We start from the raw sequence: 24149 nt of genomic DNA, 5'->3' as shown, positions 1-24149 counted from the left end.
ATTCAGCTGACCCAACCTGGGAGGCTAATACAAGAACCGTACCTTCAAATGATGATGTAGGACGACAACTTCCCTAACCTGAATGCTCTATCTCCAGTTTGATGTTCATTGTTATATGTCATTCATATGTCATGGTAGTTACATGCTCTTCTAGTGATTAGCCTTATCTCACTCCGTGTCCTTACGGGGTTAAATTGTACTGGTACAGTTCTGCACTTTTGAAATGGCACTTTGGATGCAGCCGAAGTGCAGAAGTAGTCGAAGTGGCCGCCATTCGACATACGAACACGTGGCGGCGACCATTTTAATTCAGTCGAACGCAATCAGCGGTGTTTGATCGTCGAGTTCATGGAACCCAAATCGGATACGCGACAGCATGAACACCGCTGAACTGGCGTCGAACCCTGTTCGACAATTCGAACGGCACTTTAACATTGACGGTTTGCACGAATGGTTGGCGTTTGTTATTTGAACTAAATTTAACATTGGAAATAGACCGGCCGCACAGCCTAATTCTCTGGAACTGTTCTGGGCATGAAAATGTGCGTGCGGTCGGTCAAATGTGACTTCCATCTATCTCCTGAACCCCTGAACCGATTTGCTTGATTTTTTTTATATGTTGTTCCCATAATTATGCCCAATCAGAAAATATAGTTTTATGGGAATTGGATGTTTAATTTTAATCTTACGAGAAATGTGTAAAAAGTGTATATTTTTTGGCTTGGAGATAATTGAGTTGATACAGTAATTAACTCAATTATCTCCCAAGCAGAGGGGAGCCATTTACAGTAATGAATGGAAGAGTTTAACTTTGTGACTGAATATTATTGGCTGTTAAATGTACATTTCAGTGCCCAACAAGGTCCACATGGGTGGTAACTGTGGGGAAATACTGTATAAAAGAAGCAGATGTATTATTAAACCTTCAGTTCTACTTCACCCTCAATCTAGAGTCCTGTCTCTTATTGGGGGGAATCTGCTACAAGGGATTGCTATGCTCTTCATACTCCCTTGCTATAATCACTAAGCTCTTCTAAGAGCTTATTCCTGTTCCTGCTTTACTCTCTGGGGAAAGAGAGGCTCACCCACTTGAACCTGGAGCCTTGTCGTAGGTCCAGGGTGGGTAGGAGACGGCAAGACCCCAACCAAGCTGCGGCGGTTGGTGGGGTCTGCAGCGCTTATGGTGTCAAGTGGAGTGCTTGGAGCCCTCGAGAAGCACTAGGAGCATCCATCAATGGAGGTACCAAGTCGGGGTGCCAGGTGATCTTTTACAGTCCCCCTGAAGTCTATTTGCGCTTTTGCTCCATGCGAACGGCCGCCAGGGAGCTAGCGGTCGGTTCTATGGAAAGTGCCGAACCAGGGAAACCAGGGGGAATAAAATATGGGTCTTTACAGTCGCTGACTTGGCCCATAGCCTTTTGGCAGGAGACTAGCAAGCAGGCCCCTCCAAAAGCCTGTGGTTCTGTTCGCCACAATATATGTCTAGACAACTCAAGCAAGTACACTATTATGTTCTTCTCATTTCATGTCTAGCTTATCCCTTTAGTTTCCTAACCACTAAAAATCTGGTGTATCACAGCCCCTGAGATGTATTTGCATTGCATGATGTTACCTTATATAATAATATAATATATATAATTATATATAATATATATAATATATAATTGTGCTATAAATTGCATTCCAAACCATTATATCGCTAGGTTTATTTTCTGGGCTAAATGACGCTATTGTTGCACAGTTAGCCTATATTTGTTCTTGAGCACAACAAAAATAAATGATTACAAAAAATAATAGTATTGGTAATAAACTAACATTGAAAAAGTCATTACCCCCACACCCCGCCATACCACATCTGTATCCCCACAGTTAGATATAAAAGGCAATGACCCATATACAAACACATAACATATAACAGTATTTCAACATGAACATAAATTAAAGTGCCAACATTTTAATTAACCATGGTAGGAATATACCCGGATACCCCTACCCCACATGTTAATTAACCATGGTAGGAATATACCCGGATACCCCTACCCCACATGTTAATTAACCATGGTAGGAATATACCCGGATACCCCTACCCCACATGTTAATTAACCATGGTAGGGATATACCCGGATACCCCTACCCCACATGTTAATTAACCATGGTAGGGATATACCCGGATACCCCTACCCCACATGTTAATTAACCATGGTAGGGATATACCCGGATACCCCTCCCCACCAGTTTCTGAGCCATCAACAAGCTTGAAACCTACCAAACTTACTAAGAACCATATTAACCATTTTCAAAACCATCCTAAAGGACAGCCTGTTTCCTATCCTTCAGCTCCCTATCCTGCCGCTGTGACAGAACGGGACAACCCAACCAGCAAAACTAGAGAGGGAGGGAGGACAAACTCAGCCAGGCAGGCGAGTTAGAAGTGAATTTTCTAAGATGGCTGTCTATTTATATAGCCCAGCCCCTCACCCTCTAGACCACTAATCTCTACTTAGCTTCCTCCTAGCTCTGCCAAGGCCCCTTTCCTCTAAGTTGTGCTTTTGTTACATAGGGCTACACGCTTGCTGAGACAAATACACACACACGTTTGCTGTGACAAATAACACACTTGCTTAGTTACATAGACATGCTTGCTTAGACGGTAACACACATACAGTTATACACACAGATAGATATACATTTGCTTAAAGTTACACACGCACACACTTGCTCAGTTACATACTGTGACGGACCGCCTGGCACCCCAACTGGGTGCCTCCGCCAATCTCTTCTTCCTAGTGCTTACCGAGTACCACAAGCACCGCACCAGACACCATCAGCACTGTAGTCCCCACTTCCAGTGTTACAACTTGGTTGGGGTCTCGCTGTCTTCCACCCACCCTGGACCTAAGACCAGGATCCAGCTTCCAGTGGGTAGACCTCTCCTAGTCCAGGGAGTGTAGCAATATGCTCTTAAAAGAGCAAGTGATTATAATCCCAGGGGAGTATAGTGATATAGCAATTCCCAGTAGATACAGCCGTTTCCCCCACACATGAGATGAAAATCTATGTTGAGGGTAAGCAGGAATTTGTTTATTGGTAGCCACAACTAGCCATGAAGGGGGTACTCCCCCCTGGACCTGAGAGCAGTCCACAGTAAAAACATACACACGATTACATTGGCTCTCAGGTCCAGGACACTCCCACATAATACAAAATTTAATTTTAGATAATTGAGTCAAGCACTGTATTAAACTCAATTATCTCCAGGCACAGAAAACATAAATTTTTACAACCCCCCCAAATACCTTTAACCCCTTAAGGACACATGACATGTGTGACATGTCATGATTCCCTTTTATTCCAGAAGTTTGGTCCTTAAGGGGTTTGTGGCGAAAGTAACCTCGCCACTGGTTTTTGGAGGGGCCTGTTTGCCAGCCTCCTGCCCTGCGACTATGGCCCTGGCATGTATTGCCCTTTAAGGAACGGAGTTGGGGCTTATGGAATTATACTGACCCTTTAAGAACTGTATTTGGGCATAATTGATTTTTATAATGCTGTTCCTGGCCCTTTAATTACTTTGGAGCAGTGTTGCAACTTTAAATTGGCACTTCGGATACAGCCTAAGTAGTCGAAGTGGCCGCCATTCGACAAACGAACACGTGGCGGCGGCCATCTTTGTTCATTCGAACGAGGTCAGCGGTATGTGTAGCCAAATCCATGGAACTGAAATCGGCTACAATTTCAACGAACACTGCTGACCCTTACCTTCTCCTACACTCCGTTTTCAGCTGCAGAGACTAAGTCCCGTTCGAAGATTCGAACACACGTTCGAATGGGACTTAATCATTTTTTCAGTGTGAAATTGATAAAGGACTTCCAGCTAACTCTTTAACCCCTGGATGGAATTGGTTGAATTTTGGATATGTTTGTAAGTAAAGTGTGCTATTCAGTCGAATATGTAATTTTATGAAGATTGAATGTATAGTTTGAGTTATGAAAGTTGGGTAAAAAGTATGTTTTAAACTGTATGGATAATTGGGTTACCTCTCAGGCTAAGGGGAGGGAATCTGTGGGATGTAACCATTGTGTGATTGGGTAATGTATAATTGTATGAGGGCGTCTCCCTTGCATGGGAGAATTGCATAAAAGCAGAGTGTGTGTCATTAAACCAGAGTTCTACTTCACCCTCAATTTGGAGTGCTGTCTCTTATTGGGGGAATCTGTTACAAGGGATTGCTATGCCCTGCATACTCTCTTGCTATATTCACTGCTAAGCTCTTGTAAGAGCTTGTTCCTGCCCTGCTCTCTGAAGGAGTCCACGGTGGTTATGGTGTCGGCTGGAGTGCTTGGAGCCCTCAGGAAGCGCTAGGAGCATCTTTCAACGGAGGTACCCAGTCGGGGTGCCAAGTGATCCGTTACAGGGTTAAACACACAAAACTCCCAAAACAGTTACATCCCCCCATAGCTCCGTTCTGGGTGACCAACATATAAAAAAATCACCAAGATCAGATTAGGGGTTCAGGAATTTCCTGGAAGTCATAATTTGACCAACGGCTCGCATGGTCCCATGCCCAAAACAGTTCCAGAGAATTAGGCTTGCGGTTGGTCTAGTTCGGTAGTTTAAAAAACGAACAAACTACCGAACATGGCCAATGTTCTTACCCTGGAGCTTGTTCCCCTCACCCAGACGAACAATTCCACCGAACAGTGGCCTTCTAAGTTGTATATAACCGAGCGCAGGCGATTCTGGAAGTCCGGCGGTGTTCGGGAGTTTCTGTGTCCGATTTTAGTTCCAGGAACTCAATGACCAAACATTGGCTGCCTGCATTCATATGAACAAGGTGGCCGCACCTCGTGGTCGTTCATGGGAACAGCGTCCACCCAAACAGACAATTAGAACACTGCAGTTAGAATCGTTACTAAGTGTTAATAGGGTTTAACAAGCTCCTGGGTGGTCTCTGGTTCGTGCGGCTGTTTGGGAACCGAACCATATAATCCCAATTGCACGAACAGAGCCTTTTTAAAGTATTTTAGCCAGGTCTATTGCAGGGGGCCAAAGTCCTGGGGCAGGAGGCTGGCAAGCAGGCTCCTCCAAAAGCCCGTGGCGAGGTTCTGTTCGCCACACAAACACATGCTTTCATAGACGTAACACACAGATAAATACACATTTAGTCAGGTAGTAAAACACAAAAAGATCTGGTATGCCTAATGCAACACGCAGGAATGGGGGAGTTAGACTCTTGGGTAGTCGCTCAAAACTGGATATTAATAGGGTTTCACCTAAAAACCTATTGAAAGATAAAATAAGAGGTAACACCCTAAGTGCAGTGTACGTGATCCAGGAGCTGACTTGCAAAAATGGCTAAAACTAGAAATAGTAAAATTATAAAAATTATAATAATTATAATGTGCAAATAAATAAATGAATAATGAAAAATCGTGGTGGTGGTATAAATATAAATATAAATATATATATATATATATATATATATATATATATAAATAGGGTAGAAATACTTCAAAAAGGAAACTGGGATAAAGTGCAACAAGAATGTATGGTGTGTATACCTTTAAGAACTGCTATAGGCAGAATGTGTGGAATAAACACCAAATAATATACTTTAGTAAAAAGATATAAACATAATACAGCAGAAGAAACAGTATGTGCAAAAAACTGTTTCCTGCAGTGCAATATAATGGTGATATCGCTGTAAAGTGCCACTAGAACAAATAATTGAAATAGTAAAAAACTGGGTGAAAGTAAAAACCAGTTTATTCACAATATAAAATAAATATAGATAAAAATATGTGTCAGGAATGGAGTCCAGAATGATTACCAGCACAGTGGATGAGGGTATTGAAAGTCAGCCTCAAGGACCAGTCCGGATGGCTGTGGATGGTGTGAGCACTTTTCTCTTTCCAGCTGCCGGCTGCCGGTAAAGAAGGCGTGCGTGTCAGACCTCGCTCTGAGAGGTGAGTGATGCAGAGCTCCCGGTCCGGGACTGAGAAGGCTTCGCTGTCAAGTTGTTACACCACTGGCTGGAACATAGATGGAATCGGTAACCTGCTTGTTCAGTCTGACGCGTTTCGTGGGAGTCAGCCCCACTTCTTCAGAGACGGAATACAGTTTGGTGCTCAGATAACAGTTTAAATACACTTTCAATTAATGGATAATATGTATACAATTTGAGTGTTAATTGAGCAATAAGACGATATGATATATCTTCCATGAACAAAGTAATATCAGTGGTGGCAATACAGAAATATCTTTCAATTCAACATAACAACAATTTAATAAAACAAACTTTAAATCAAAATGGCATGATTATTCTTCTATAATTTATATAAAAATTAAAGTGTATGCACTAATTAATTGATCAATGTTAATTAAGCTTAAATCAAGATATAAAGCAAAAAGACCTTGTATTTACATTTGGAATGAATAGTGAGTGATGAAGTTTCATGATACTAATGAAAATTAAAACATGGAGTTAGCAAATAGATATATATAAGAGGAAATCCAAGGATGATAGAAAGAATTCTGGGAAAAAATCCAAAATGAAAATAGAAATAAAAGTAAAAATGAATAAATAAATAAATAAATACACATGGAGAAAGAAACAAATAGGTAGTAGTAAAACACATTTGCTTAAAGTTACACATGCATACACTTGCTTAGTTACATACACATGCTTGCTTAGTTACACAAATTCTTGCAAAAAATAAATGAGGGCCCCAGTTAGTGTTTTAATGGCAGGACGTGGCCCCTACACATTACAATCTATTTTTAGCCTTTGTGGGGCTCTTTGTGTATTGACTCACAACATGCATTGTATCCTGGAAAGTCGTGGTGCCCTCTGTCAGTGCGGAGTCTCACGTCCTCTCTGCACACACTTCATTCACACATGGGGTATTGTATCAGCAGACTGTGTGCGTACGTGTGAAGGGCACAGCTCGCTATCGGAGTGACCTGCGTGATTAGGGAGATGGCCGCACACACTGCCCATTGTGCTTTTCACATTAATAAGGAGAAACTGGCAATGACTTCCACCGCGGTGCTGACCACGGGCATATTTACTAAAGAAGAACAGATTGATATCGGAGTTATTCTCTAAAGTGTAGTCAGGAGATAAAATGAATTCACGTTAGGCCAAAATATTAAGATTGGAAAAGTCTTCCAAGTCAACTATTTATATGGCTTCAAATTGAAATTCATTGTGTATTCCCAAACATTCCCGATTTATTGACTAACCCTGGCTAACCTACCTGCTCAGTCACACAACGTTTACCAATTCACCTGCCCTGTTTCCTCCTTTAGCCCCACTCACTCCCTTTCCTCCCTTAGCCCCACTCACTCCCTTTCCTCCCTTAGCCCCACTCACTCCCCTTCCTCCCTTAGCCCCACTCACTCCCTTTCCTCCCTTAGCCCCACTCACTCCCTTTCCTCCCTTAGCCCCACTCACTCCCTTTCCTCCCTTACCCCCACTCACTCCCTTTCCTCCCTTAGCCCCACTCACTCCCTTTCCTCCCTTACCCCCACTCACTCCCTTTCCTCCTTTAACCCCTCACTCCCTTTCCTCCTTTAACCCCTCACTCCCTTTCCTCCCTTAGCCCCACTCACTCCCTTTCCTCCCTTAGCCCCACTCACTCCCTTTCCTCCCTTACCCCCACTCACTCCGTTTCCTCCCTTAGCCCCACTCACTCCCTTTCCTCCTTTAACCCCTCACTCCCTTTCCTCCCTTAGCCCCACTCACTCCCCTTCCTCCTTTAACCCCTCACTCCCTTTCCTCCCTTACCCCCACTCACTCCCTTTCCTCCTTTACCCCCACTTTCTCTTTACTCCTTTAGTCCAACTCATTCCCTTTCCTCTTTTAGCCCCACTCACTATCTTTCCTCTTTTAGCCCCACTCACTCCCTTTCTTCCTTTAGCCTCACTCACTCACTCTCTTTCCTCCTTTAACCCCTCACTCCCTTTCCTCCTTTAACCCCTCACTCCCTTTCCTCCCTTAGCCTCACTCACCCCCGTCCTCCTTTACCCCCACTCACTCCCTTTCCTCCTTTAACCCCTCACTCCCCTTCCTCCCTTAGCCCCACTCACTCCCTTTCCTCCTTTAACCCCTCACTCCCTTTCCTCCCTTAGCCCCACTCACTCCCCTTCCTCCTTTAACCCCTCACTCCCTTTCCTCCCTTACCCCCACTCACTCCCTTTCCTCCTTTACCCCCACTTTCTCTTTACTCCTTTAGTCCAACTCATTCCCTTTCCTCTTTTAGCCCCACTCACTATCTTTCCTCTTTTAGCCCCACTCACTCCCTTTCTTCCTTTAGCCTCACTCACTCACTCTCTTTCCTCCTTTAACCCCTCACTCCCTTTCCTCCTTTAACCCCTCACTCCCTTTCCTCCCTTAGCCTCACTCACCCCCGTCCTCCTTTACCCCCACTCACTCCCTTTCCTCCTTTAACCCCTCACTCCCCTTCCTCCCTTAGCCCCACTCACTCCCTTTCCTCCCTTAGCCCCACTCACTCCCTTTCCTCCCTTAGCCCCACTCACTCCCTTTCCTCCCTTAGCCCCACTCACTCCCTTTCCTCCTTTAACCCCTCACTCCCTTTCCTCCCTTAGCCCCACTCACTCCCTTTCCTCCCTTAGCCCCACTCACTCCCTTTCCTCCCTTAGCCCCACTCACTCCCTTTCCTCCCTTAGCCCCACTCACTCCCTTTCCTCCCTTACCCCCACTCACTCCCCTTCCTCCTTTAACCCCTCACTCCCCTTCCTCCCTTACCCCCACTCACTCCCTTTCCTCCTTTAACCCCTCACTCCCTTTCCTCCCTTAGCCCCACTCACTCCCTTTCCTCCCTTAGCCCCACTCACTCCCTTTCCTCCCTTAGCCCCACTCACTCCCTTTCCTCCCTTAGCCCCACTCACTCCCTTTCCTCCTTTAACCCCTCACTCCCTTTCCTCCCTTAGCCCCACTCACTCCCCTTCCTCCTTTAACCCCTCACTCCCTTTCCTCCCTTACCCCCACTCACTCCCTTTCCTCCTTTACCCCCACTTTCTCTTTACTCCTTTAGTCCAACTCACTCCATTTCCTCTTTTAGCCCCTCATTCCCTTTCCTCTTTTAGCCCCACTCACTATCTTTCCTCTTTTAGCCCCACTCACTCCCTTTCTTCCTTTAGCCCCACTCACTCACTCACTCACTCACTCTCTTTCCTCCTTTAGCCCCACTCCCTTTCCTCCTTTAACCCCTCACTCCCTTTCTTCATTTAGCCCTACTCACTCCATTTCCTTCTTTAGCCCCACCCCCTTTCCTCCTTTAGCCCCACCCCCTTTCCTCCTTTAGCCCCAATCACCCCCTTTCCTCCTTTAGCCCCACCCCCTTTCCTCCTTTAGCCCGGCTCATTCCCTTTTCTTCCTTAATTACGGCTCACTCTCCCTCCTCCCTGTGTCCTGCTCATTCACTTTATGTAAAATCTCTCTCTTTTTTCCCCCCCTCCATGGTACAGGTAAATCAGGGAAACATGCCTGGCATCGAAAGCACATTTCTGGCGATGGATACTGAGGAGGGGGTGGAGGTTGTGTGGAATGAGCTGCAGTTCTCCGACAAGAGGGTCTTTAAAGCTCACGAGGTATGATTTATCCACAGAAACATGTAACTGTAACTCCCCCACAAACACCCGGACTGTGTATAAACCGTAACTCCACCACAAACACCTGTACTATGTATAAACTGTAACTTCACCACAAACACCGGTACTATGTATAAACCGTAACTCCACCACAAACACCGGTACTATGTATAAACTGTAACTCCACCACAAACACCCGGACTGTGTATAAACTGTAACTCCACCACAAACACCCGTACTATGTATAAACTGTAACTCCACCACAAACACCCATACTGTGTATAAACTGTAACTCCCCCACAAACACCCGTACTGTGTATAAACTGTAACTCCACCACAAACACCCGGACTGTGTATAAACTGTAACTCCACCACAAACACCCGGACTGTGTATAAACTGTAACTCCACCACAAACACCCGTACTATGTATAAACTGTAACTCCACCACAAACACCCGGACTGTGTATAAACTGTAACTCCACCACAAACACCCATACTGTGTATAAACTGTAACTCCCCCACAAACACCCGTACTGTGTATAAACTGTAACTCCACCACAAACACCCGGACTGTGTATAAACTGTAACTCCACCACAAACACCGGTACTATGTATAAACTGTAACTCCACCACAAACACCCGGACTGTGTATAAACTGTAACTCCACCACAAACACCCATACTGTGTATAAACTGTAACTCCCCCACAAACACCCGTACTGTGTATAAACTGTAACTCCCCCACAAACACCCGTACTGTGTATAAACTGTAACTCCACCACAAACACCCGGACTGTGTATAAACTGTAACTCCACCACAAACACCCATACTGTGTATAAACTGTAACTCCCCCACAAACACCCGTACTGTGTATAAACTGTAACTCCCCCACAAACACCCGGACTGTGTATAAACTGTAACTCCACCACAAACACCCGGACTGTGTATAAACTGTAACTCCACCACAAACACCCATACTGTGTATAAACTGTAACTCCCCCACAAACACCCGTACTGTGTATAAACTGTAACTCCCCCACAAACACCCGTACTGTGTATAAACTGTAACTCCCCCACAAACACCCGTACTGTGTATAAACTGTAACTCCACCACAAACACCCGGACTGTGTATAAACTGTAACTCCACCACAAACACCCATACTGTGTATAAACTGTAACTCCACCACAAACACCCATCCTGTGTATAAACTGTAACTCCCCCACAAACACCCGTACTGTGTATAAACTGTAACTCCACCACAAACACCGGTACTATGTATAAATTGTAACTCCACCACAAACACCCATCCTGTGTATAAACTGTAACTCCACCACAAACACCCGTACTATGTATAAACTGTAACTCCCCCACAAACACCCGGACTGTGTATAAACTGTAACTCCACCACAAACACCCGTACTATGTATAAACTGTAACTCCCCCACAAACACCCGGACTGTGTATAAACTGTAACTCCACCACAAACACCCGGACTGTGTATAAACTGTAACTCCCCCACAAACACCCGTACTGTGTATAAACTGTAACTCCCCCACAAACACCCGTACTGTGTATAAACTGTAACTCCCCCACAAACACCCGGACTGTGTATAAACTGTAACTCCACCACAAACACCCAGACTGTGTATAAACTGTAACTCCACCACAAACACCCATACTGTGTATAAACTGTAACTCCACCACAAACACCCATCCTGTGTATAAACTGTAACTCCCCCACAAACACCCGTACTGTGTATAAACTGTAACTCCACCACAAACACCGGTACTATGTATAAACTGTAACTCCACCACAAACACCCATCCTGTGTATAAACTGTAACTCCACCACAAACACCCGTACTATGTATAAACTGTAACTCCCCCACAAACACCCGGACTGTGTATAAACTGTAACTCCACCACAAACACCCGTACTATGTATAAACTGTAACTCCCCCACAAACACCCCTCCTGTGTATAAACTGTAACTCCACCACAAACACCCGTACTATGTATAAACTGTAACTCCCCCACAAACACCCGGACTGTGTATAAACTGTAACTCCACCACAAACACTCGGACTGTGTATAAACTGTAACTGCACCACAAACACCCGGACTATGTATAAACTGTAACTCCACCACAAACACCCGTACTGTGTATAAACTGTAACTCCACCACAAACACCGGTACTGTGTATAAACTGTAACTCCCCCACAAACACCCATCCTGTGTATAAACTGTAACTCCACCACAAACACCCCGACTGTGTATAAACTGTAACTCCACCACAAACACCCCGACTGTGTATAAACTGTAACTCCACCACAAACACCCGGACTGTGTATAAACTGTAACTCCACCACAAACACCCGGACTGTGTATAAACCGTAACTCCTCCACCACAAACACCCGGACTGTGTATAAACTGTAACTTCACCACAAACATCCGTACTATGTATAAACTGTAACTCCACCACAAACACCCGGACTGTGTATAAACCGTAACTCCACCACAAACACCCGTACTGTGTATAAACTGTAACTCCACCACAAACACCGGTACTATGTATAAACTGTAACTCCACCACAAACACCCGTACTGTGTATAAACTGTAACTCCCCCACAAACACCCGGACTGTGTATAAACCGTAACTGCACCACAAACACCGGTACTATGTATAAACTGTAACTCCCCCACAAACACCCGGACTGTGTATAAACTGTAACTCCACCACAAACACCCGGACTGTGTATAAACTGTAACTCCTCCACCACAAACACCCGTACTGTGTATAAACTGTAACTTCACCACAAACACCCGTACTATGTATAAACTGTAACTCCACCACAAATACCCATACTGTGTATAAACTGTAACTCCACCACAAACACCCGTACTGTGTATAAACTGTAACTCCCCCACAAACACCCTTCCTGTGTATAAACTGTAACTCCCCCACAAACACCCGTACTGTGTATAAACTGTAACTCCACCACAAACACCCGTACTATGTATAAACTGTAACTCCCCCACAAACACCTGTACTGTGTATAAACTGTAACTCCCCCACAAACACCTGTACTGTGTATAAACTGTAACTCCCCCACAAACACTCGGACTGTGTATAAACTGTAACTCCCCCACAAACACCCGTACTGTGTATAAACTGTAACTTCACCACAAACACCGGTACTATGTATAAACTGTAACTCACCCTCAAACACCCGTACTGTGTATAAACTGTAACTCCCCCACAAACACCCGTACTGTGTATAAACTGTAACTCCCCCACAAACACCCGTACTGTGTATAAACTGTAACTCCCCCACAAACACCGGTACTATGTATAAACTGTAACTCACCCTCAAACACCCGTACTGTGTATAAACTGTAACTCCCCCACAAACACCGGTACTATGTATAAACTGTAACTCCACCACAAACACCCGTACTGTGTATAAACTGTAACTGCACCACAAACACCGGTACTATGTATAAACTGTAACTCCCCCACAAACACCCGGACTGTGTATAAACTGTAACTGCACCACAAACACCGGTACTATGTATAAACTTTAACTCCCCCACAAACACCGGTACTATGTATAAACTGTAACTCCCCCACAAACACCCGTACTGTGTATAAACTGTAACTCCACCACAAACACCCGGACTGTGTATAAACTGTAACTCCATCCACCACAAACACCCGTACTGTGTATAAACTGTAACTCCACCACAAACACCCGGACTGTGTATAAACTGTAACTTCACCACAAACACCCGGACTGTGTATAAACTGTAACTTCACCACAAACACCCGTACTATGTATAAACTGTAACTCCCCCACAAACACCCATCCTGTGTATAAACTGTAAATCCCCCACAAACACCCATCCTGTGTATAAACTGTAAATCCCCCACAAACACCCGTACTGTGTATAAACTGTAACTTCACCACAAACACCCGTACCATGTATAAACCGTAACTCCCCCACAAACACCCGTACTGTGTATAAATTGTAACTCCCCCACAAACACCCGTACCATGTATAAACCGTAACTCCCCCACAAACACCCGTAGTGTGTATAAATTGTAACTCCCCCACAAACACCCGTACTGTGTATAAACTGCAACTCCCCCACAAACACCTGGACTGTGTATTAACTAACTCCCCCACAAATACCCGTACTGTGTATAAACTGTAACTTCCCCACAAACACCTGGACTGTGTATAAACTAACTCCCCCACAAATACCCGTACTGTGTATAAACCGTAACTTCACCACAAACACCCGGACTGTGTATAAACTGTAACTCCACCACAAACACCCGGACTGTGTATAAACTGTAACTCCACCACAAACACCCGGACTGTGTATAAACCGTAACTCCTCCACCACAAACACCCGGACTGTGTATAAACTGTAACTTCACCACAAACATCCGTACTATGTATAAACTGTAACTCCACCACAAACACCCGGACTGTGTATAAACCGTAACTCCACCACAAACACCCGTACTGTGTATAAACTGTAACTCCACCACAAACACCGGTACTATGTATAAACTGTAACTCCACCACAAACACCCGTACTGTGTATAAACTGTAACTCCCCCACAAACACCCGGACTGTGTATAAACCGTAACTGCACCACAAACACCGGTACTATGTATAAACTGTAACTCCCCCACAAACACCCGGACTGTGTATAAACTGTAACTCCACCACAAACACCCGGACTGTGTATAAACTGTAACTCCTCCACCACAAACACCCGTACTGTGTATAAACTGTAACTTCACCACAAACACCCGTACTATGTATAAACTGTAACTCCACCACAAATACCCATACTGTGTATAAACTGTAACTCCACCACAAACACCCGTACTGTGTATAAACTGTAACTCCCCCACAAACACCCTTCCTGTGTATAAACTGTAACTCCCCCACAAACACCCGTACTGTGTATAAACTGTAACTCCACCACAAACACCCGTACTATGTATAAACTGTAACTCCCCCACAAACACCTGTACTGTGTATAAACTGTAACTCCCCCACAAACACCTGTACTGTGTATAAACTGTAACTCCCCCACAAACACTCGGACTGTGTATAAACTGTAACTCCCCCACAAACACCCGTACTGTGTATAAACTGTAACTTCACCACAAACACCGGTACTATGTATAAACTGTAACTCACCCTCAAACACCCGTACTGTGTATAAACTGTAACTCCCCCACAAACACCCGTACTGTGTATAAACTGTAACTCCCCCACAAACACCCGTACTGTGTATAAACTGTAACTCCCCCACAAACACCGGTACTATGTATAAACTGTAACTCACCCTCAAACACCCGTACTGTGTATAAACTGTAACTCCCCCACAAACACCGGTACTATGTATAAACTGTAACTCCACCACAAACACCCGTACTGTGTATAAACTGTAACTGCACCACAAACACCGGTACTATGTATAAACTGTAACTCCCCCACAAACACCCGGACTGTGTATAAACTGTAACTGCACCACAAACACCGGTACTATGTATAAACTTTAACTCCCCCACAAACACCGGTACTATGTATAAACTGTAACTCCCCCACAAACACCCGTACTGTGTATAAACTGTAACTCCACCACAAACACCCGGACTGTGTATAAACTGTAACTCCATCCACCACAAACACCCGTACTGTGTATAAACTGTAACTCCACCACAAACACCCGGACTGTGTATAAACTGTAACTTCACCACAAACACCCGTACTATGTATAAACTGTAACTCCCCCACAAACACCCATCCTGTGTATAAACTGTAAATCCCCCACAAACACCCATCCTGTGTATAAACTGTAAATCCCCCACAAACACCCGTACTGTGTATAAACTGTAACTTCACCACAAACACCCGTACCATGTATAAACCGTAACTCCCCCACAAACACCCGTACTGTGTATAAATTGTAACTCCCCCACAAACACCCGTACCATGTATAAACCGTAACTCCCCCACAAACACCCGTAGTGTGTATAAATTGTAACTCCCCCACAAACACCCGTACTGTGTATAAACTGCAACTCCCCCACAAACACCTGGACTGTGTATTAACTAACTCCCCCACAAATACCCGTACTGTGTATAAACTGTAACTTCCCCACAAACACCTGGACTGTGTATAAACTAACTCCCCCACAAATACCCGTACTGTGTATAAACCGTAACTTCACCACAAACACCCGGACTGTGTATAAACTGTAACTCCACCACAAACACCCGTACTGTGTATAAACCGTACGTTTCCCATAATGCTCTCTGTTTTTCTCACTCAGGAAAAGATCAGAACAATGTTTCAGAATCTAATGGTCGTTGACCATCCCAATGTGGTGAAATTCCACAAATACTGGCTGGATGTGAAGGAGACCTTTGCAAGGGTAAGAAACTCCCTAACACCCTAACTGTCTGCCATGTCTGGGGAGTGAATCAACACTGTTGTACATGTATTGGGGTAAACGGGGGTTAATATTCTGTCCTGTATGTATGATCATTTTGATGGTATTAGCAGGATGGATACACAGACAGACACACAGATAGATAGACAGACACACACACAGACAGACAAATAGACAGACAGATGGACGGATACTCGATAGACAGACAGATACTGTATATATAGATAGATACTCTATAGATAGATGGACAGACAGATAGATAGATGGACAGATAGATATTGTATATATAGATAGATACTCGATAGATAGATACTGGTTAGATAAATAGCGCTACTCCTGCCTCTTTATGTTTTGGTGGGCTACAGTTCTCTCACACCCCCAGACTCCCCTGTAAAGGAGGTGGTGTAGGCATCTTTCTCTCCCCTCAATGTACCTTTCAACCAATCATAACTCCCCCTGCCCTATCCTTTTCTTCTTTTGAAGTTCACACTGTCTGCCTATTTAAGACCTCTCCTTTAAGAATTGCTATCATCTACCGCCCCCCCCCGGTCATCCTAGGCTATTCATTTAGCACTTTTCTTCCTGGCTTCCCCACTTCCTTTCCTCTAGCACTCCTTCCCTTATACTATGGGATTTCAATATACCAATCAACAACACCAACTGCACTGATGCCTCTTGTCTGCTCTCTGTAACCTCCTCCTTTGGCCTTACGCAATGGTCCAAATTAGCAACCCATAATGCAGGAAACAGTCTTGATCTCGCCTTCACCAATCTCTGTATCACATCTAATCTCTCCAATATTCCTTTTCCTCTATCTGACCACCATCTACTGACTTTTGACATACCTAAGACCCAATTGACACCACCGTCTGAACATCAATCTCATAGAAACCTTCAATGTCTTGACCTAGAGCATTTCTCCACTAATCTACAAACTCTCCTTTTACCTATCTCAAACCTCACCTGTCCTAGCTCTGCAACCTCCTTCTACAATTCCACCCTCTCCTCTCAACTAGACAACATGGCACCTCCTACATTTAAATGCAGCAAGCGCCCCCAACAACAACCTTGCACACCAAGCTGACTCGATACCTCCAAAAATGCTCCAGAACTGCTGAACGTCTCACTATGCATCTGACTTTATCCACTATAAATTTATGCTGCGCTCATACAGCTTGTCTCTTTCCTCTGCAAAAGTAAATTACTTCAATACGCTCATAATCACACTCTCCCGCGAACCCAAACTACTATTTCACACATTTAACTCTCTTCTTTGCCCTATTGTTCCTCCTCCACCTACTAACTTGACCGGCTTAGACTTTGCAACTCACTTCACTGACAAGATCTCTACAATCAGGGAAGAGATCTCTCATCTTTCTTTTTCCCCTTACAATACTTCCCCTAACCTCACTCCCTCTGCTGTTCTTGATGTTCCTTCGCACCTGCTACAGTGGAAGAGGTTTCTGCCCTGCTCCAGTCCTCCCGCCCCACCACCTGCTCCCTAGATCCAATTCCCTCTCATCTCATCTGTACTGTCTTCTTCTCTTTCTCTTCCTCTCACTAAAATTCTCAATCTCTCTCGCTCTCCTCTGGCATATTTCCATCGCGCTTCAAACATGCAATTCTAACCCCAATTCTAAATAAGCCCAACCTTGACCCCAACTCCCCATCCAACTACTGTCCTATCTCGCTACTGCCATGAGCATCCAAGATCCTTGAAAGAGTTGTGTATGCGATATTGACAGACTTCCTCGAGTTTTTAATGGCCACACACTTTGCTTTTATGCAATTCTCCCGTGCAAGGGAGACACCCACAGAGAATTAAGAATTAGCCAATCTATAGATGGATACAGTACACCTATTCCCTCCCCTCAGTGTGAGAGAGAACTTAATAATCTTTCAGTTGTAAAAACAAAATTTTCCTGAATTCTTAAATGTACCCCAAAACCATAACATACACCCATAATCCCCTGATAGCCCCGATCGGGGTGAAAAAGATACTGAAAAATCACCCAGATCGGTTCAGGGGTTTGCCAATTTCCTGGAAGTTTTAGTTTTAGCAACCGCACATGAGGTATATGCCCAAAATAGTTCCACACGAAATGGCTGTGCGGTCGGTCTCCGTTCAAGGAGCTAAACCATCCAAAATCCTAGGGCTAGAGTGTTCGTGGCTCAGTTCGACATAATCCCCTTGTTCGTGTAGTTATTCCCAGAGAATACCGCTCTGTTCGGATGTTTTTTTTTTACGAACTTACACGTTGTTGGAGGTTTTAGCAGTGTTCGTGCTGTCGAGTGTCCGATTTGGGTTCCAGACACTCGACGACCAAACCCCGCTGGTGTAATTCTTATGCCAAGATGGCCGCCGCCATGTGTTCGTCGATATACGAACAGTCACCCAGAGGATCACACAGAGGTTCGGGCATCTGCGGTTAACCAGATATGCAGAAGGTTAATAGGATCAATTGGCGCCACACTCCTCTCCTGGGTGGCCGGGTTGTTCGGTACTTTGTTCATATGTCGAACTATATAGTGTAATCCAATATAAATGTTTTTTGTACCGAACCACTAGACGAAATATCACAGGAACATAGTGTTGCAATGGAGGGATACAATAAAACAGAACAAAATACACAGCGGTATGGACAGCCTCCAGTACCAAAAAGGGGTACTGAACTACAGCCCATTGTGCTACACCGCTTCAGTCTGGTTTACGCGTTAAGCACTCTGTAGAAACCGTACTGACCAAAGTATCCAATGACCTACTAGCTACAAAATCTCGTGGTCACTACTCTATCCTAATTCCCCTTGACCTTTCTGCGGCTTTTGACACTGTTGATCATCAATAGCTTCTGCTCATCCTCTGCAATATCGGTCTACAAGATATTGCTCTCTCCTGGTGCTCCTCCTACCTCTCCCAGCACTCTTTCAGTATTTCTTTCTCTGGCTCTGCTTCTTCTCCCCAACTCCTCTCTGTAGTTGTCTCCCAAGGTTCAGTCCTTGGTCCCCTACTGTTCTCCATCTATACTGCCTCCCTTGGTAAACTCATTAGCTCCTTTGGCTTCCAATATCATTTCTTTGCGGATGACACACAAATCTGTCTGTCCTCTCCTGATCCCTCCCCGTCCCTCTTGACTAGTGTCTCTGACTGCCTCTCTGCTATTTCTAACTGGATTGCTGCCCACTTCCTTAAACTCAACTTGACCAAAACTGAAATTCTGGTCTTTCCTCCCTCAAGTGTTGCTACTCCTGTGTCTGTCTGTCTCCAAGTCAACGGAGCCACCATCAGCTCCACCACGCAGGCTCGCTGCCTAGATGTTCTCTTTGACTCCGACCTCTCCTTCACATCTCATGTTCAGTCTATCTCCAAATCCTGCCACTTCCTTCTCAAAAACATTGCACGCATCCGACCCTACTTAAAGGGACACTATAGTCACCTGAACAACTACAGCTTAATGTAGTTGTTCAGGTATGATCTATAGCACCCTGCAGGCAATCTAATGTAAACACTGTATTTTCAGAGAAAATACAGTGTTTACATTGATTTGATAGGATAGGATTGAAGGATAGGAATACCTCCTAAAAAGGCCCTGTACATGTCAGACGTATTAAAATACGTCTGACGTGTGCAGGAGAGAGAAGGCACTGTGTGCGCGCCTGCTCTCTCCAGCCTGTCAGCAGAGGAGGGGGGCGGGCAAAGACCGCGAGCTGAGCTGTCAGTCAGCTCAACTCGCGGCCGCACACGCCGTGCGCATGCGCGGTAGTGCGCTCAGGACTTCAGAGGGTGGCATGAATGCCGCCCTCTGAAGTATGCGCGCATGTGTGGCGAAGCCGCGCATGCGCACAAGGGAGCAATGACGCTTCCAAATGGACGCGTCTGATTGCTCCCTGCTCGCTCCGCCTATTTCATCATTTTGACGAAATAGGGGGCGCTGCTTCACGAGGCTCCCGGCGCTGGAACCAGGTGAGTAAAAAGGGCTGCCTGGAGAGTCCCTTTTAACGAAAGATGCGACTAAGGTGTTGGTCCATTCCACTGTCCTTTCTCGCCTTGACTACTGTAATACGCTTCTCAGTGGTCTTTCGTGCTCCCAACTTCCGCCATTACAGTCCATAATGAATGCGGCGGCCAGGCTCATCTTCCTGTCCGCCCGCACCGCCCATGCCTCCCCTTCTGTCAGTCTCTTCCTGTAAGATATATTGCTCAATTTAAAAATTTGGTTCTTGCTTTTAAATCTCTACGTAAAGCTGCTAGCACCTATCTATCCTCCTTAATACTCAAGTATGTCCCATCTAGGCCCTTACGCTCTGCTGAAGACTTACGTCTATCTTCTTAACGTACTCCCACCTCTGATGCTCGCCTTCAAGACTTCTCGAGGGCTGCACCGTTCCTGTGGAACTCACTTTCCTCCTCCGATGCTCACCCAGTCTCTACTCCTTCAAAAAATCATTAAAAACCTACTTCTTCATAAAAGCATATCAATTAAACTGTTAATCGCTCCCGACTGATTCCTCTCTTACAACTGTCATTAGTCTAATACTATCCTTACCTTTTGTGTCACTTTACCCCACTCCTTCTAGCATGTATGCTCATTGAGCCTTCAACCCCTCTGTTCCTGTGTGTCCAACTTGTCTTGTTACAACTACATGTTTGTTCATCCACCCATTGTAAAGCGCTGCAGAATTTGTTGGCGCTATATAAATAATAACATGATAACATAATAATAGATATATGCTGTGTGGATAGATAGCTAGATACTGGATAGACAGATAGATAGGCAGATAGATGTGTAGATAAATAGATGTGATGTAGGTGAGACCTGGCAGGTCTGGGCTAAATATCTTTTCATCAAGCTATAAGATGGGGAGACTGTGGTCAGATGGATCAATAAAGAATGAAGGATTGGACCAGATAGATGTGGACATATAAATAACATATAAGGGATGGGGGAGAATGGGTGGAGATCACTAGAATTATGCACACAAATGAATAAAACCAATCAGTTATCTAGCCGAATATGCAGACATGAAAACAATATGCCCAGGTTGTACAGAATGTGTCTGAGACTGGGAGAAATATTAAAGATGTAAGGGAGAGTCAAAATCTGATGTTGAGATGATCTCCCTAAAATGTTTGCCCGGTAATTGCATATATGTGGGAGAGATCAGGGGGTTAAACTGAAGCTTTGTTGCAGAATTACATTTTTCTCTCTTTTCCCAATAGGTGGTTTTTATAACGGAATATGTCTCCTCTGGGAGCCTTAGACAATTCCTAAAGAAGACGAAGAAAAATCACAAAACCATGAATGCCAGGGTACAACCTTCTCCATAATTACCCCTCGTTTCACCTCATTCGTATCAGTTACTATGTCATGTGACCAGTTATTTAATAGTGTTATATCATGGGTAGAATGCTATGTCAGTCTGTGAGTAACACCGATCAGCCATAACATTAAACACACTGACTGTGAAAATCACGACCATGGTGTCTGTCAAGGGGTGGGATATATTGGGCGGCAAGTGAACAGGTAGTTCTTGAATTTCATGTGTTGGATGCAGAGAAATGGGCAGCGAAAAGTCCTGAGTGACTCTGACAACGGCCAAATAGTGATAGGTAGATGACTGGGTCAGAACATCTCCAAAACAGCGACTCTAGCGTGGTGTTCCCGGTATGCAGTGGTTAGTACCTACCAAATGTGGCGCAAGAAAGGACAACAAATGAACCAGCGTCTGGGTCTTGGCTGCCCTAGGCTCATTGATGCACATGGGGAGCGGAGGCTAGCCCGTCTGGTCTAATCACATAGAAGAGCTACTGTAGTTCAGATTGATGAAAAACCTAATACTAAATGGCTGTGAGTTTTGCTACAGTGATGATGTCAGTGGCTGTGAGTTTTGTTACAGTGATGATGTCAGTGGCTGTGAGTTATGTTACAGTGATGATGTCAGTGGCTGTGAGTTATGTCACAGTGATGATGTCAGTGGCTGTGAGTTGTTACAGTGATGATGTCAGTGGCTGTGAGTTATGTTACAGTGATGATGTCGGTGGCTGTGAGTTATGTTACAGTGATGATGTCGGTGGCTGTGAGTTATGTTACAGTGATGATGTCGGTGGCTATGAGTTATGTTACAGTGATGATGTCAGTGGCTGTGAGTTATGTTACAGTGATGATGTCAGTGGCTGTGAGTTTTGCTACAGTGATGATGTCGGTGGCTGTGAGTTATGTTACAGTGATGATGTCAGTGGCTGTGAGTTATGTCACAGTGATGATGTCAGTGGCTGTGAGTTATGTTACAGTGATGATGTCAGTGGCTGTGAGTTATGTTACAGTGATGATGTCGGTGGCTGTGAGTTATGTCACAGTGACGATGTCAGTGGCTGTGAGTTATGTTACAGTGATGATGTCAGTGGCTGTGAGTTATGTTACAGTGATGATGTCAGTGGCTGTGAGTTATGTTACAGTGATGATGTCGGTGGCTGTGAGTTATGTCACAGTGACGATGTCAGTGGCTGTGAGTTATGTTACAGTGATGATGTCAGTGGCTGTGAGTTATGTTACAGTGATGATGTCAGTGGCTGTGAGTTATGTCACAGTGATGATGTCAGTGGCTGTGAGTTTTGCTACAGTGATGATGTCAGTGGCTGTGAGTTTTGCTACAGTGATGATGTCAGTGGCTGTAAGTTTTGTTACAGTGATGATGTCAGTGGCTGTGAGTTATGTTACAGTGATGATGTCAGTGGCTGTGAGTTATGTCACAGTGATGATGTCAGTGGCTGTGAGTTTTGCTACAGTGATGATGTCAGTGGCTGTGAGTTATGTCACAGTGATGATGTCAGTGGCTGTGAGTTTTGCTACAGTGATGATGTCAGTGGCTGTGAGTTTTGCTACAGTGATGATGTCAGTGGCTGTAAGTTTTGTTACAGTGATGATGTCAGTGGCTGTGAGTTATGTTACAGTGATGATGTCAGTGGCTGTGAGTTATGTTACAGTGATGATGTCAGTGGCTATGAGTTATGTTACAGTGATGATGTCAGTGGCTGTGAGTTATGTTACAGTGATGATGTCAGTGGCTGTGAGTTTTGCTACAGTGATGATGTCAGTGGCTGTGAGTTTTGCTACAGTGATGATGTCAGTGGCTGTGAGTTATGTTACAGTGATGATGTCGGTGGCTGTGAGTTATGTTACAGTGACGATGTCAGTGGCTGTGAGTTATGTAACAGTGATGATGTCAGTGGCTATGAGTTATGTTACAGTGATGATGTCAGTGGCTGTGAGTTATGTTACAGTGATGATGTCTGTGGCTGTGAGTTTTGCTACAGTGATGATGTCAGTGGCTGTGAGTTATGTTACAGTGACGATGTCAGTGGCTGTGAGTTATGTTACAGTGATGATGTCAGTGGCTGTGAGTTATGTCACAGTGATGATGTCAGTGGCTGTGAGTTTTGCTACAGTGATGATGTCAGTGGCTGTGAGTTTTGCTACAGTGATGATGTCAGTGGCTGTGAGTTATGTTACAGTGATGATGTCAGTGGCTATGAGTTATGTTACAGTGATGATGTCAGTGGCTGTGAGTTATGTAACAGTGATGATGTCAGTGGCTATGAGTTATGTTACAGTGATGATGTCAGTGGCTGTGAGTTATGTTACAGTGATGATGTCTGTGGCTGTGAGTTTTGCTACAGTGATGATGTCAGTGGCTGTGAGTTATGTTACAGTGACGATGTCAGTGGCTGTGAGTTATGTTACAGTGATGATGTCAGTGGCTGTGAGTTATGTCACAGTGATGATGTCAGTGGCTGTGAGTTTTGCTACAGTGATGATGTCAGTGGCTGTGAGTTTTGCTACAGTGATGATGTCAGTGGCTGTGAGTTATGTTACAGTGATGATGTCAGTGGCTATGAGTTATGTTACAGTGATGATGTCAGTGGCTGTGAGTTATGTAACAGTGATGAGATCAGTGGCTATGAGTTATGTTACAGTGACGATGTCAGTGGCTGTGAGTTATGTCACAGTGATGATGTCAGTGGCTGTGAGTTATGTTACAGTGATGATGT

General features: G+C 44.6%; 1 protein-coding gene across 2 annotated transcripts in view; it reads left to right on the top strand.

Annotated features, from left to right (window-relative positions):
• Positions 1 to 24149, top strand: part of NRBP2 (nuclear receptor binding protein 2) — a 198120-nt gene that overhangs the window by 100518 nt on the left and 73453 nt on the right. For both annotated transcript variants that reach the window (XM_063450956.1, XM_063450957.1), the window contains exons 3-5: positions 9491 to 9613; positions 15983 to 16084; positions 21321 to 21410. In XM_063450956.1, coding sequence (XP_063307026.1) covers positions 9491 to 9613; positions 15983 to 16084; positions 21321 to 21410 — 315 coding nt within the window. The remainder of the gene's footprint in view (positions 1 to 9490; positions 9614 to 15982; positions 16085 to 21320; positions 21411 to 24149) is intronic.

Source organism: Pelobates fuscus, chromosome 4, assembly GCF_036172605.1.
Source record: "Pelobates fuscus isolate aPelFus1 chromosome 4, aPelFus1.pri, whole genome shotgun sequence".
Classification (NCBI taxonomy): domain Eukaryota; kingdom Metazoa; phylum Chordata; class Amphibia; order Anura; family Pelobatidae; genus Pelobates; species Pelobates fuscus.
Note: the sequence above shows the minus strand (reverse complement) of the source record. Positions and strands in the feature narration are given on the sequence as shown.